Source organism: Microcaecilia unicolor, chromosome 2 (genome assembly GCF_901765095.1).
Source record: "Microcaecilia unicolor chromosome 2, aMicUni1.1, whole genome shotgun sequence".
Taxonomy (NCBI): domain Eukaryota; kingdom Metazoa; phylum Chordata; class Amphibia; order Gymnophiona; family Siphonopidae; genus Microcaecilia; species Microcaecilia unicolor.
Window position 1 is genome coordinate 62,717,320 of NC_044032.1, and position 16,109 is coordinate 62,733,428.

At 41.5% G+C, this 16,109-nt stretch overlaps 1 protein-coding gene across 3 annotated transcripts in view; it reads left to right on the top strand.

Annotated features, from left to right (window-relative positions):
- NEDD4L (NEDD4 like E3 ubiquitin protein ligase) overlaps positions 1–16,109 on the top strand; it is a 757,870-nt gene that overhangs the window by 571,285 nt on the left and 170,476 nt on the right. For 2 of the 3 annotated variants that reach the window (XM_030192990.1, XM_030192991.1), the window contains exons 13-15: positions 109–168; positions 7,318–7,377; positions 8,806–8,865. In XM_030192990.1, the coding sequence (XP_030048850.1) occupies positions 109–168; positions 7,318–7,377; positions 8,806–8,865 (180 nt within the window). The remainder of the gene's footprint in view (positions 1–108; positions 169–7,317; positions 7,378–8,805; positions 8,866–16,109) is intronic. The other variant, XM_030192989.1, reaches the window with a different exon arrangement.

Genomic DNA, 16,109 nt, shown 5'->3' on the forward strand with positions numbered 1-16,109 from the left:
TTCACAGTTAGTTCTGACAAAATAGAAAATTGTTTAGGATAAGAAAATTAAACTTTTTGTCTCCTTGAATAATTTTCTTTAATAGTAATGTTAATTATCATTTGACAGCCAAGTGTCCCTGATAGGAGAGTTCGTGCTTCTTCCGTCACAGGTGGTGAACAATCTACGGTAATATTCTCCCTCTTGATCTCTACAAACAGGTGGAGGGTTGATCTAATAATACACTTTTAGCACACTTGTGTTTTTCATCAAGATGCTGTAAAGAAGCAGTACTGAGAGAAACATTTTTGGATGATTTAGTTGGAGGTTTGATACAATCAAAAACTTTTACAATCGAAATTCTTTTGCTTTTCTTCATATTTAATTCTTGGGGGGGAGATATTTGTCGTCATTGTTAAGAATTTCCTCCTAAATTAGCTCATCACTGGCAATAAATTGAAGGGATGGCTTTGCTCATCTTTGAACCCCCATGGAGGCATCATGCTAACTCTCGTGAAAGGCAGTTCTATAACTGCACCAATTAGTTTATTATACATGACCAAATCCACTATGCACTCTTCTATAAGGTGTATTCTCTATCTCCATATATGTGGGTAGAGCATGGGCAAGACATGAGTATGGCACCAGCTTATGCATGTAACTTACAGGATAATATAAGTTAATCACACTGTGTGGTGCAATTGGCTATGCTAGCTTATGCCAGCCATAGACTGATATACTGTAAGTGGTGACACCTAAATGTAGGTGCATGGATGCCAACTTCTGCTATTATTCTATGACGGAATCTTGGTGCCAAAATGTCGTGTTCGAATTGGCACTCAACGCGCAGCATCAAAAGCACCTAACGTGAGGCACCAAGTTATAGAATTGCCCCAATAGACTCTAAGTTGAACGTTCTTTGAAGAGTTTGTAAAATATTGCCAAGTAAATAGACCAAGTGAAACACTGCATGACTTTTTATTGGAAAACAAAGTGTAAAATCTAATGGGAATTGACATTTTAGTACAAAAGAGGTGATAGAGAAAGCCAAGAAGCAGGTTGAAATTTGAGGACCTCAGCTAGTACTGCAGCTTTAACCCTTCTTGATGAAAAGAGATGGCTGGGATTCAGCCGTAACTTTCAGTTGATAGGAATGTTTGTTGATTGCTGTGCAATAAAAGAAGTATCTATTAGAAAAGGTATTTCTTAGAAAGTGATACGCCTTCTGGGGAATGATATGCTTTGGCAGAGCAGCCATAGTCGGAGCAAATGCCCACCCAGGTGTTCTTAACTACTATTTCATCAGTTTTAATGACCAAAGTATATTAATAGTTCAGTTGTTCTATACTATAACATTTAAAGTTTTTCAAAGCTATTTATTCTTTGATCAGACAAAATTCAAGATATCAATCCTAACATTCTGACTGTGCCCCCAACCCCTAAATCTAAGGTTTTTATTTTCTATTAAATGGATTTGTTTTGAATTTCAAAAGTGTGTTAAGAAATGAGTTATATATATTTATTTGTTTAGAATGACTTTTTATGTCTTTCAGCACCAGTGTACCTTACAACAAATTATTTATTGAACGTACAGCTCACTTAAACAAACAGATACAACAACATATAATTCTGAATCCCAACTTCATCCTGTTTTCATATCAAACATAAGCTTGTACAAACAAGTGTGTTTTCAATCTTTTTTTAAAATTTGTGTATTGATGTCAAAAGGCATAAATTGCTGGGCAGTTTGTTCCATACCAAAGGTCCAGTTAAGGACATCATGCTGTCACTGGTATCAGAATAATGACCCCCTTGCTGACAAAGGCAGTTCTAGTTGATGCACCCCCCACCGATCTCAGAAAGCAAGATAGATCATATAGCCATAGGGCTTGCTTAAAATATTCAGGAGCTATGCCAGTCAGTCTTCAGAATAAACATCAACAATTTAAATTGTGCTCTAAACCACACAGGGAGCCAATGTAAAACTTTCTTTGAACAAGTGACATGATCAGTCCTTTGTCAACCTGCAGTGAATCGCACTGCAGTATGTTTTATCACCTGTAAAGCCTTTACAGAATAATTGTGGTAAACCCAAATATGAACTATTAAAATAGTCCAATGCAGACATGGCTAATCTTTGAACCACCATCCTAAAATCAGACCTAGGTATCATAGGCTTGAAATTAATCAATTATGTAGCTGTACAATCCAAGTACAATGGGTTCCGATCATAAAAAGCTTACAGCCTAAGGTAGAGGTTCTCAACCACATCTTCAGGATACACCTAGCCAGTCAGGTTTTCAGGATACCCGCATTGAATATCTATGTGAGAGATTTGCATGCCTTACCTCTATTATATGCAAATTCATCTCATGCATATTTGTGAGATAGAAAATTGGATTAATAAATGCTAGGTTGGTACAAGATAAAACAGTATTGATTTATGATTTACTTGTATTTGAACATTATGATGTACTTCGTACACAATCCTGGCTTTTAAATCTGATTGAGTATTAGACAATGTTGTCCTGTTGGCTATTGTTAGGAATGAGCATATAGGTCATATAAGAGAGGTGGAGAAGTGTTTGTTTGTTTAATTATTTTTAGAAAGATTTGGCCTTTACATTGATCCATTCTGAGTCCACTGAGTTTGCAGAGATGTTAATTGTAGCAAATAAGGAAATTGCTATTTGTGCACCAGGGAAGTGACTTAGTGATTGCACTCCTTTTTTTGATATCTTGTCATCTTTGACTGTTGATTTAGAAAAACTTTGCATTTTGGTGGATTTTAGTGTGACATTTGATCTTTATTTTTAATGTTTCAGGGTATCAGGAAAAAAATATGGTTTGATGTACTAGAAATGTGTGGTTTTAAATAAATTATAAAGACAGGCACACATTAGGCAGGTCATGTCCTAGATTTAACTTTTATTTCTGAAAACTTCTTCCGCGCGTTATCTACGCCATTGATACATGAGGTGGGTGGTCCAACCATTGTTTGATTAACTTTTGAATTGCAATTTCAAGCAGATAAGCCTTTGGAGTTATTAGTTAGACCACAGTTTGACATTGCAGATTTTGAAAAAAGTGGGGGAAACAAGACTTGTTTTCCCTGATTCTGCTGATTTAGACACTATAGTTGATGCTTGGACGTATTCATTGATTGGAGTCCTTAGATATGCTCCTCAACACACTGTTGTTGTAAGGAAGACTTCAGAATTTTGTCCGTGGCGAACTGTTCCATTGAGGAAATTGAGAAGAGAATTAAGAACAGCAAAGCGGGTCTGGAGGAAGTCGCAGGACATTGACGATTTATGAGTCTTATAAGTTGAAGTTGCATGAATAAAGTCTGTTTGTGATGATAGCCAGCACTTGTACTATCAGGAAAAAATTAAAGCAGCAGTAAATAGACCAAAAGAATTATTGCAAATAGTTTGAAATAGTTCCCTTTTTGGTTCATGCTCATGATAGCGATATGCATCAGGCTATATCTGCTCAGGATTATAGTGAATGGTTGCGTATCAGACAAACAGCAGCAGAGTAGACAAAAATCGCAGGAGATCTTTTATCAGTTCATTTAATCTGACTCGACACAAACTATGTTTTGGTGACAGGGCCTGCGTCAGGATTTACAGATACATAAAAATACATCATATATAACACATAAATGTACAAATGTGAAATACAGAATAAGAAAACAGAAAACATAACCAAACCCAAAAAAAGATGATTCAGGAGTGCAGAGATGCTTCAAAATATCTAAATATTGTATATTTCACATTTGTATATTATATATGTTATATGATGTACCGTATTTTTCGGACTATAAGACGCACTTTTTTCCCCCCAAATTTGGGAGGAAAATGGGGGGTGCGTCTTATAGTCCGAAGGTAGCGAGGTCCGATTTCGGGATCGCTCTCCCCCCGAGTTCGGGATCGCCCTCCCCTACTTACGTCACGCGATGTTCCCTGGTGGTCTAGTGACGTCGGGGTAGGAAAGAGCCCCCTCTTTCCTGCCCAGCGCGCTGCTCTCCGTCCTCCTGTATGCTGCCTGACGGTCTCAGCGAGATTCAAAATGGCCGCCGAGAATTGAAGTCTCGGCGGCCATTTTGAATCTCGCCGAGACCGTCAGGCAGCATACATACAGGAGGACGGAGAGCAGCGCGCTGGGCAGGAAAGAGGGGGCTGTTTCCTGCCCCGACGTCACTAGACCACCAGAGAACATCGCGTGACGTGAGTAGGGGAGGGCGATCCTGAACTCGGACAAGACGCACCGGAGCACCTAGGTTTTAGAGGAGGGAAAAAGGAAAGATTTTTTTCCTATTTCCCTCCTCTAAAACCTAGGTGCGTCTTATGGTCCGGTGCGTCTTATAGTCCGAAAAATACGGTATTTTATTGTATTTTACTGTATTTCTATGTAATTGTAGACTCCTCATGCGAGCCCTGACGCCAAAACGCGGTCCATGTCAAGTCAGATTGAATAACCTGATAAAACTTCTCCAGCCATTTTTGTCTACTCCACTGCTGTTTGTCTGCTGCTTGTCTGCTGTGTGCAGAGTGTGGACTCTGGTTTGTTCGCTTTGAATGGTCGAGTGGAAAATTGATTATTGAGGACCAGGGAGCTAATGAAGGGAATGTGGATATTATGCCATCTGGAGACGTGAATTCTGAACATTTGTGGTGTGACTTTCAGTGCTGAATACTTACAAACAAACTCGATCGCTGCGCATGGAAGTGATGCAGCAATTGGTTGTTCTGTCTGCCACAACATATCGTTATGCAAAGACTCATGCCTCTGCTTTTTCAATTGCTGCTTACCAGTTTGAGATATTTAAAGACTCATTATTTTGTGAAAGGATTTTTAGAATGATAGTGGTAAGCCCTAGTCACTGACATTTGGACTTTCTGAATTTTCTTATGTCTCTTGTAAGTTTTAATGGAATTATTAAGTATGTTAATCTTGTAGCCCGCTTTGGTTAAAGTGGGATATAAATGTAAAAAAATAAATAAGTATCCTGAAAATCTGACTGGCTAGGTCCTGAGGACTGAGTTGAGCACCTCTGGCCTAAGGGAATCATTTTATAAAAGGGTGCCTTTAAAATTTTGCAACGTGTCTTGTCTTTCAAAGATAAGATGCACCTATGTGCCTTTATAAAATAGGCTCCTATAGTAATCCCTAACAGTACACCAAGAGGTCCTTTTAGTAAGCCACGGTAAAAAGTGGCCTGCAGTAGTGTGGGCATGTGTTTTTGGCATGCGCTGGGCCATTTTTTTTTTACCGCAGCTAAGAAAAAAGGCTTTTTAAATGGGGGCAGTAAATGGCCGTGTGCTAGAATTAAAAGTAGTGCGTGGCTAGTTACAGCCTGAACCCTTACCGCCACCCATTGACTTAGTGGTAAGGGCTCACATGCTACACTCGCGTTACTCATGCAGTATGCGCCAGTGTGGCCGTGCTGCTAATTAGCACCGGGAATGCCCCCACAGTAGAAAATAGAAAAAAATATTTTCTACTGCGGGAAACAGCATGCGCTAAGCTTCGAAATTACTGCCGGGTGGGTGTGCTACCCAGGCTGTAGTGTCGATTTGGTGCTCACTACACATGCAGTATCCCTGCCACCACTTTGTAAAAGGGCCCCCAGGGCAGATGTAAATGTGTGCAAGCATGGTGTACTACTTCACAACTCTGTCCCTGCCCTGATGAAACGACGCCCCCAGTACTGCCTATGCAGAGCAGAATCGTTGAGCGTAATGTTAAGTGGCAGCCGCTTTGTTTATTTTTTAACTTAAACACCAGCCACAACATTTAAATTAATGGAACTAAAAATTAACACACCCTTGGGATTCTTCCTTCAAAGAGGCAGTACTCTCTTCAGCTGGTCCATTGTTCCCACTGTTGTATGATCTTGGTGACAGGTTGCCTCACAGTTTTAATCATATCGCTGTCCAGTTCAGGGCTGGAATTTGGGCAGAGTCACGATTTACATGTGTGCTTTATTTGCTAACATTGGCATCTGCTCCTGAGTAAGCGTGAATGTCTACTGCTTCAGTCTAGCGGATTTTTCTGCGGGATTTGTGCTAGTGTTTTATAAAGACACGTGTATGTTCCTTTATAAAATAGGTATTTGTGTGGCGTTAATATACAGGTAACCTGCTATAAAATTACATCTTTGGACATTCGCGTCTTTTTGCTTGTTGCCACCTGTGTGTAGTGGTTTGCAATTTGCCTAGCGACCAGTCTAGAAATCCCCTGGAAGCAGGTTCATCTGAACCGAAACACCATGGTCTCCCTTTAGTGGGCATCGAGAATGGGAGTTCTGTTTGTTCTTCAGCGCTGTGCCTTTGTGGTATTCAGCTAAGAATTTGGGTCACTGTTTCTTTAATTTGATTTTATTGTACAGTCTTATATAAAAGTGATTAAAATTAAACAGTAAAACTTCAATTATTAACTTAACAAATTTTGGGTCAGTATAGAAAGCAAATGATTAACACACATGATATGCTGTAGATCTGGAATAGCTTAACGCCATAGGAAATCACATAGCCCATGATGCTTCCCATCTGACTCTTTCCAGTTAAGATATTGTGGGCCTTTTCCAGATTTAAAAACTTTTTTTGTTTCTTACCACTTTATATGTCACAATTTTTCCAAAATATGTTCAAGTTTGTTTATTGAGGAGTGATAGTTATTCCCTCTGACCCTTTTTGATAAAATTACATCTCACCATTTCCAGTTGATTTCCAGGTCTTCATGATTATAGATTTTAAGCGTTGTTTTTTTATTTCAAATTTCTTTCATTCTGCCAGTCTAATACAAGATTGCTTTAAGAGGGTTATTGAAAAACAGTAACAATAAACAAATACATGCAGAAATAAACAGACAATAAACTAAATATATTCTAATTAAAAGCCAATACATTGTATAACTGGAACACGATTAAAACACTAGGAATTTGAGGCCTGAGAAAAGCAAGGACCTAAGCATGGATATTTTCTTGGGGAAAAAAAAGCCCACGTTGGACTTAGCGCCACTTTGTAAAAGGGCCACTAAGTCTTAGGGGCCCTTTTACAAAGTGGCGATAAGCCCAAACTCTTTGTGTGTGAGAAAAAATATTGTTACAAGAATTAATCAAGTAGTGATTTATCTTATTACCTTGATGAAAGTGACATACTTAAAGAAATTTGATCCCCTAAGAAATACTGATGACATTGCATTTCCATCCTGAGTGGGTTGCTTTGACCAGATATTTTTTTTTTTGGAGGGGGGGGGGGGGGTTATACTTTACAGTTATGTTTTACTGAACTGCCCATTTTGATTGACCACACCATTTTCATTCAACAGCCAAATGAATCAGAAAGCAGACCTTGTACCTCAGCTGTCATAAGTGATGAAGAACAAATGGTAATGTACTGTCTCTTTCACTGTGTCCGAAGAGGTGAAGGGGTCTGTCTGGGACATAGATTACCTTTGATACAGATTCTCTTCTGCACCATCACTGAATTGGTTAAGCAGCAGTACTAGGGAAATATTCTTGGGCAATTCAGTTCATGTGTAGATAATCAACGTCATTGATCAAGCTTTTTTTCCGTGCTTAAAATTTTTTCACTCCTAAGAGAATATCAATATTTAAAGTTCTGGAAGCTCCTGCTTGTCAGTTTTATTAGCTTTCTAGCAGCTTCCTAGGTTATTGTGCGTCTACGTAAAGTAGAGTGCTACTGTGAGGATCGTCACCAAAATGATGTGCAGATGTCATGCTATGAAGCAGGGGTGGGCAATTCAGGTCCTTGAGATCACCAGGCAGGTCAGGTATTCAGGATGTCCACAATGACTATGCATGAGATAGGTTTGCATACCAAGGAAACAGTGCGTACAGCTCTAACTCATGCTTAGTCATTGTGGACATCCTGAAAACCTGACCTGCCTGGTGCTCTTGCCTACCCCTGCTGTAACTGGAGAGTCAACTCTGGGAAATGGATTCTTATAAAAATAAGGCTTGCACTTCAAAATGGAAAGGAGACCAAAGCAGAAGCGGAGCCAGAGTCGTGTTGACATTTTGAACAATTTGCCTGATACTGCTGCTTTTAATTGATGCTACTGGAATACATCTTTAAGATCCCATTTAAAACTATCCTTAAATATCCATGTAATTCAAATAGAATAATTCAGTGTGGAACAGCATTTTGAAGTTATTGTCCTCTCTGAAGAGTAAATAGTCTTTCACAGAGAGGTTCTGAGAAAAAGCAAAATGTTCAGCCAGCCATTACAGTTAATAAGTGATCATCACATTTCAATTGCTTGCATCATTCAATTTTCTGAACTATAAACGTGTTTACTATTGATCAAGGGCCTGAAACTCCTTTTCTTAATATGTCTGTCAATCTTGACATGACATTCCAAACTCAATTTTAGCATCTCAGTTTCCTTAATTTTGTAAAATGTTATGCATTACTTGGAAGAAAAAATGTCTTCCTACAGAATTGCTATGAGCAGTCAGAAGTTGTGAATTGGCCATGGAGAATGGGCTAGGACATTTTGCCAATAAGTTGAAATGCTTCTAAAGAGTGGTTTTGAAATCAATGTAACACTGTGGAATGAAGTATTTTCTCTTTAGAATTTGGCATTTTTAGCATATGTATCCAGCTTTATTTGTCAATGATTGGTGTTCTGGTTTTGCAGTAACTCCTTTAAAATTATATTCTTTTTCTCAACACTAATATGTTTATAATCAAATCTAACAAAATGGTGGTGGTGGCATCAGATTACTGAAGATCTAGGAATTAAGCCTTGTTCCCTTAATAAGCACAATGTTTTGTAACATTTAATTAACAGCCAAATACCCCAGGTAGGAGAAATCGATCATCGACTGTCACAGGTGTTGAAGAACCCACGGTAATGTTCTTTCTGATGTTTATAAAGAGGTGAAGACAGGGTCTGTTTTAGACATTCTGAAGCCCAGGGTAGAAATTAAGGAGGGAGCCCCCCAATCCTGTCTCCTTCCTGCCCCCTCCCACAATTTCCTCACCCACCCACCCACCCACCATTACTACCACAAATAAAGCAACTTTAAGTTACTTCTTAATTCAGAAAACACAGACCGACCTTCACCAAATACAGAACAAGGGATCACACATTAGAAATATGAAAACCAAAACAGAACTAGGAACCCCAAGAAGTTAAACTCGGCAAGTACTGCAGCACTGGAGAAATAAAAATAGAAATACACTTCATTTTGTACTGAACCCAATCAGTGGCATAATCATGAAGGGGGGCTTAAGCCCCCCCCCCCCAAAATTAACATCTCCCTTGCTGTGGTTGTTGGGGCTCCATAAGCCTCACCAGCTGATGACCTACCTCCTTCTCCTCCCCATGTTCAGCGACCAGAACTCTCCAAGCTCTGTAGCCAGCAGCAGTATTTCAGAGTTGCCTCTGTCGCCCCCTTCCCCCCCCCCATACACACCTGCTCAGCTTTCACACATGCATGAAAAACGAACATGTGTGGTGGTGATGGTGGGTAGCAGTAGCAAATCAGGGATACTGCCACCAGCTGCAGAGCTTAGAGATGTCGGGCTACCAGAGCGGAGGAGAAGGTCTTCAGTTGGCAGGGCTTGGAGATCCCTACAAACTCAAGTATTTATATTTTGTATTTGGGTGGGGAGAAAATATGGTGTCCACTTATTTTGGGCTTAAGCTTGCTCCTCCCTCCCCCTCACCTCCAATCAGCCATTTGACTACGCCACAGATTACAATACAAAAACCATCTGTGGTGCACATATCCCAAAGCTAACATATTCTGAATGCTTTTTTTGTGACGGTACGCACTGGTATGGCATACTGGCACCTTTTTTTTAATCTCCCATTTGCTGTCCACCTTTTTTTTAATCTCCTGTTCACTATCCCTGTTTTCTTTTCTCACTGCCTGCTCAAGAGCCCGGGCCCACAATCACTCAGTACAGGTGGCCCAGCACCAGCACACTCAGCCTTTGTTCCAGCGTATCTGCTTGTGGCAGGCCCTGTTGGTACCGCCCCTCTTACTCTAACAGGGCCTTCTGTTTGGATGATTACTACCAGCCTGGACTCTCAAGCAGGCAGGCAGAGGGAAAAGAAGGAAGGGCAGGGGGAGAGGAGAATCACTCGGCATGGATGGGAGGGGGCGGACACGGGAAGAGGAGAATTGCTGGACAAGGATGGGAGGGGTGGGCATGGAGAGAGGAGAATCACTCGGCATGGATGGGAGGAAAGGGCAGGTGAGAAAGGAGAATCTCTGGGCATGGATGGAAGGGAAGTGTAGGAGAGAAAGGAGAATCGCTGGACATGGATGAAAGGGGGAGGATAGGGGGAGAGGAGAATTGCTGGACATGGATGAAGGGGAGGGGTGAGCAGAGGAGAGAAGAGAATCGCTGGACATGGGGGAGGGCAGGGGAGAGAGGAGAATCGCTGGATATGGGTGAAGGGGAGGTGTGGAGAGAGGAGAATCGCTGGACATGGATGAAGGGGAGGGGTGGGCAGAGGAGAGAGGAGAATCACTGGACATGGAGGGGAGGGCAGGGGAGAGAGGAGAATTGCTGGACATGGATAGAGAGGAGAGAGGAGAATTGCTGGATATGGGTCGAGACAAGGGGAGATAGGACAATTGCTGGACATGGATGGATGGAGGTGAGGGCAGGGGAGAGGAGAATTTCTGGCCATGGATGGAGAGGAGGGCAGGGGAGAGAGGAAATGGATGGAGGGGAGGGCAGGGGAGAGAGAAGTTCTGGACATGGATGGAGAGGAGAGCAAGGAAGAGAGGAGAATTGCTGGACATAGATGGAGGGGAGGGCAGGGGAGAGAGGAGAAATGCTGGACACGGATGGAGGGGAGGGAAGAGAAAAGAAGAAGATGCATATGTATAGAGATGAGGGAAAGGGAAGAGAGGAGAAAAACTGCACATGGATGGAGAAAATAGGCAAAAGCTGGATCAACTGTATACCTCCTCCAGTCAAGTCCGCGGAGGACCCAGCTTTTACTTACGGATGTAGAGCAAGAAATGAAGAAGAAAGGAGGAAAGTGTAAAAATAAATGGGCAGGAAGCCCTGGAAATGGAGTTAAGAGAACAGAGAGAGCAGCAGAATCATAGACTGGGACCAACATGATCAGAAAATCAAAGTCACCACACAACAAAGGTAGAAAAAAATCATTTTATTTTCATTTTAGTATTTAGAACATGTCCAATTTCAGAAATTACATCTGCTGTTTTATTTTTCACTCTATAGGAGAAATCATGTTTCTTTTTTGTTTTCCTGGTATTGTAGTGCATGCAGAGTCTAGCTTCTTAGAATTTGTGGTTGATTTTTGAAGAATTTGAAGAGAGGCTATCTCTGTTCTGCTTGCCTGTTTATATGCACAGTGGCTGGTGAAAGGGGTGTGGCTAATGTGGGTATGGGTACCATAGGGGCGGAACCATAGATAGACCCCGCCCCTAAGATTACCCATAATGAGTACCGGTACCTTTTTTCCTACAAAAAAAGCATGGCATATTCCAGTTAATAAATTCAAATTAAAACCTTTTTTTTTACCTTTGTTGACTAGACATTTTGCTTTTTCTATCATCTTGGTCCCAGGCTTTTCTTTCTGCTTTCTTGTCTGTCTTCTGCTAATTCTTTTTCCAGTGTCTCCTGTCAATTTTTATTTTCTCCTCTCTTCTCTCCATTCTCTCACTACACCTGTCTCTAACATATTGATTTTTCCCTTTCAGCTATTTCCTCCCTTTATTTTCCTTTTTCTGCCTCTGTCAACTCAAATTTCACTCTCTATCACACCCTTCTCCTTTTTAATTTTTGGCTATCAATTTTCCATCTCTTTTCAGTCTCTGTCTCTCCATTTCCCATCTCACTCCTTTCCCAGCCTTCTTTCTCCTTTCATCTACTCCTCATTACCATGTTTCTATGTCTGTACTCACTAGTCTTCTCTCACTCATCTTTTGACTTCTCCCACATGGTTCCATCATTTCCAGAATCTCCTCTCCCTCTCTCCACTCGTCTCGCTGCCTCACATCTCCCTGTCTCTTTCCCTCCACCCTTAGCATCTTCCTATTCCAACTCTCTTCCCTCCTGCCCCCTCATGGGTCCATCTCTCCTCCTCTCTCCTCCCCCCACAACCATGATCCAACATTATTCCCTCTCTTTTCTATTCTTCTTCTCTCTCCCCCCCCCATTCATCTCTCCTTCCGTTCCACCCTAGACCCAACATTTCTCCTTCTCTCTTCCTTTCTTCCTTCCTTCTCACCCCCAGATCTAATGTTTTTCTCTTTCTTCCAGACTGCCCTCCCATCCACCATCTCTTTCTCCCTCCCCACCACCCCCAGGCCCATCATCTCTCCCTTTCTCTTCCTAACTTCTTTCCCTCCCTCTCCACCACCCCCTGTGTCCACCATCTCGCCCTTTCTCTTCCAACTTCTCTCCCTCCCTTCCCACCACGACCAGGTCCACCATCTTCCCCTTTCTCTTCTTCCCTCCCCACCAGCCTGAGAATACCACCTCTCCGTTTATCTTTGCAAGTGCCCTCCCATCCAGTATCTCTCCCTCTGCCCCAATCCTTGCCATCCAACTTCTCTTCCTTTCTCTTCCCTCCCTCCATCCTATTGTCCACCATCTCTCTCTCTCTCTCTCTCTCTCTCTGTTTCCTGGCCCATTATTTCTTCCTCCGACCCCTATCCATAAAAGTAAATTGGGGTGCTGCTGTTCTGTTTATTGTTAGAGCCCCTCCACCATAATGTGACACAAAGGCTAAATATTTAACTTTTGGATAAAAACTAAAAACTGCTCTGTTTCATATCTGGATTTCCAAGACTGCTCAGTGTCTGAGCTTGGTTTTAAAGTCTTAACCTTTGCTGATACTCCTTTTAGCTTTTTAAAGCCATTTTCCTTATTTTATCATAACAGCCCTTTTGAAAGTTAATGCTAATGCAATAGATTTCCAGTTAACTCAAATGTGATTATGTTATGATTACTATGACCAAGTTGACCCAACACTATTACCTCTCCCAACAAGTCATGCTTCCACTAAGGACTAGATCTAAGCCCCCGCTTTTGTCGGTTCCTGTACTGACTGCTCCTTGAAGCAGTCATTTGTTTCATCTAGGATCCTTATCTCCGTAGCATTTCCTGATGTGACATTTATCCAATACTATACAATTGTCTACCTGGCCAGAATAAACAGCCAGGTAATGAAATGTTAATAGAAATTACCCCAGTCAATATTGAAGTAATTTAAAATCACCTGGAATCCACTATTAACAGTGTTGCCAAATTTTCTAGCATCCCTAATTTCTATTGACCTTTTACCATCTGTTTATTTTGGCCAGGCGGATGGTAGTATACCCCTATCACTATTCTCATTCCCTTCACACATACATTTCTATTCACAAGGTTTCCATGTTGCATTCTGTTTCCTGCAGAATTTGTATTCTGTTTGACTCTATTTCATCTTTAACATATAATGCCAGCTTTATCTACCCTGTCATTGTGTGATATAATTTGTACCTTGGTATCAGTGTCCTATTGGCAGTGGCGTACCGAGGGCGAGGCGGTGGGGGCGATCCTACCCAGGTGCATGTTGCTGGAGGGGTGCAGAGAGCGGCCGCGTGGCTGTCGGCTCCACTGGTTTTTTGCTCTCTCTGCCCCAGAACAGGTTATTTCCTGTTCCAGGGCAGAGGGAGCAGGGAACTAGTGGAACAGACAACCATGCGGCTGCTCCCAGCAGGTAAGAATGCGCCGTGGGGGAGGGGGTGTTGATGCGGCCGGGGGGGTGTCGTGCTGCACCCCGTGGGGTGGGGGGACGGATGTTGCTGCACCCGGGGAGCGGGTGCACAATGTCGATCCGCCCCGGGTGGCAGCTGACCAAGGATTGCCACTGCCTATTGGTTACCTTTTTCAAATGCTATTAGATCGACCTCTTCATTTAGTGCTATATACTCTAACTCTCCCATCTTATTTTTTTAGACTTCTAGCATTCATGTTCAGACATTTCAAATGTATTTTTATGGTTTTATCTATAATCTGCTAGCAGTGGCAGGGATAATTTGCAATCTTTATTCTCTGTCTACGCTCCCTTAAACACTCCTGGCTGGCTTTGTCTTCGTTGCAACCTCTCTATCAGGATACCCTAACTTCCTTATGTTGATAGTGTCCTTCAGAGATTACCTCCCTTCAAACAAGTGCATTCCTGGGTGAGTGTCGGCTTTTTCCCAGGTCCTAGTTTAAAAGCTGTGCTACGACATTTTTAAACAGCACCAGCAGCCTGGTTCCACCCTAGTTAAGATGGAGCCCATCTTTTCAGAAGAGGCTCCTCCATCCCCAGAAGACCAGTTCTAGCAAATCTAAACCCCTCTTCACTACACTATCATCTCATCTATGCATTTGAAACTCTTGAGCTCTTTTTGTCTCTTGCTTATGCATAACAGCAAGCTTTTTTGAGAATACTGTCCTGGAGTGTCTGGATTTTAATATTCTACCTAAGAGCCTAAATTTGGCTTCCAGAAACTCCCTCTCACATTTTCTATGTTGTTGGAACCCACATGTACAAAGACAGCTGGATCCTCCCCATCATCTTACCTTGATGATGCATGAAATCCACCACCTTAACACCAGGCAGGCTAGTGACCAAGAGGCATATTTTCAAAGCATTTAGCCTTCCAAAGTTCCATAGAAACCTATGGAAGTTTGGAAGACTAAGTGCTTTGAAAATATGCCTCATAGTGATCCTAACACCACCAGCTCCCCAGCTATCTACATGACTAATGATCAAATCTCTAACCAAAACAGCCATTCTAACCCTTCCCTCCTGGGCAGAAGCCTCTGGAGAGACATTGAAGGCCTTGGAGAGCTGACCCTGGCTACAAGATTGCTTCTGGTCCCATCAAGATGATCCTCTCGTCAGGTGACCTCTCTTGTCCAAAGGAACGCAAAGGTTGCCAGACTGAAGGTGGTTCCTCTCTATGTGTCCCTGTAGGTCTTCACTGTATACCTCTCTTTCTGTCTTAACTCTTCTATGTGTGCTACTCTGGCTTCAAGCAGAGGACTCGATCTCTGAGAGCATGGAGCTCTTTGCACTGAGTGCACACACATGACCTCTCATCAACTGGGAGAGAATCCAACATACGGCTGTCTATGCAAAAAGATGAGAGAGCACCCATCTTGATGCTAAATTGCTGTCTGCATCTTAGTATTGGTGAGCCGTTTAGTTTTTTGTAAGGTAACGTAGGGATTAGGGATACCTAAAATATTATTTGATATATTTTATGCTTTTATTTGTGTTTGCTTTTCATTGAACTTCAAATAATTTTTTTTAGAATGAATCATATGTCATTAATACAGACACCATCAGCAAAAAGTAAATTACAAGTTTTATAATCGGTTTTATCATGACTTGAGTACTGATGATTGAAAGAAATGCTACTGTAACAGCATGACATATTGCTTCAAAGGCATATATACATTTTTTCTGATAGTCTTTCTGTTAACATCACATACACAGTGTATGAGTTATAATAGTCTTGAATACATAGAGAATGTTTTGGGCAGCACAGGGAGTGCCTATTTTATAATGGCATCTGGGTGCCTCGATTCCATTATAGAATGTAACATAAACTCATATTAACAAGCCTAAATTAAGGAACAACCACTTATGAGAGGTCAATAGCAGGTACATCACATGTAACTTATATGTGTAATTTGGAGATGCATCCTTGCTGTACCCACCACCACCAAATTTTACCCTATGTGTCAAAACTCTTTATATAGTTGTCTAAGTTACTTTTTTGTATTTGTTATCCACTCTGTTTCTTGTGAAAATGTATTTTTAGGTAGAATTCCTAAGCACACCATCTAGATCAGCATAAAGTTAAATGTAATCTAGTTTGATAGAAGGGCAGAATATTAGTCCTTTTTGACCTGATGAAGGGTGTGTAATTTCTGGATGCTAGTCCTGTAGGTTATAAACTTATGTATTTTTTGGTTGACCTTTTCAGCTCATTCAAGTGAGCTGCTGTTGAATACAGGAACAGTTATGAGGTGAAGAATTAGGTGTGGAGACACAAGGCTCTAACTTCACTGACAAAATATTTTCTTTGGACAGTAGAGTCCACCATATTTAATCAC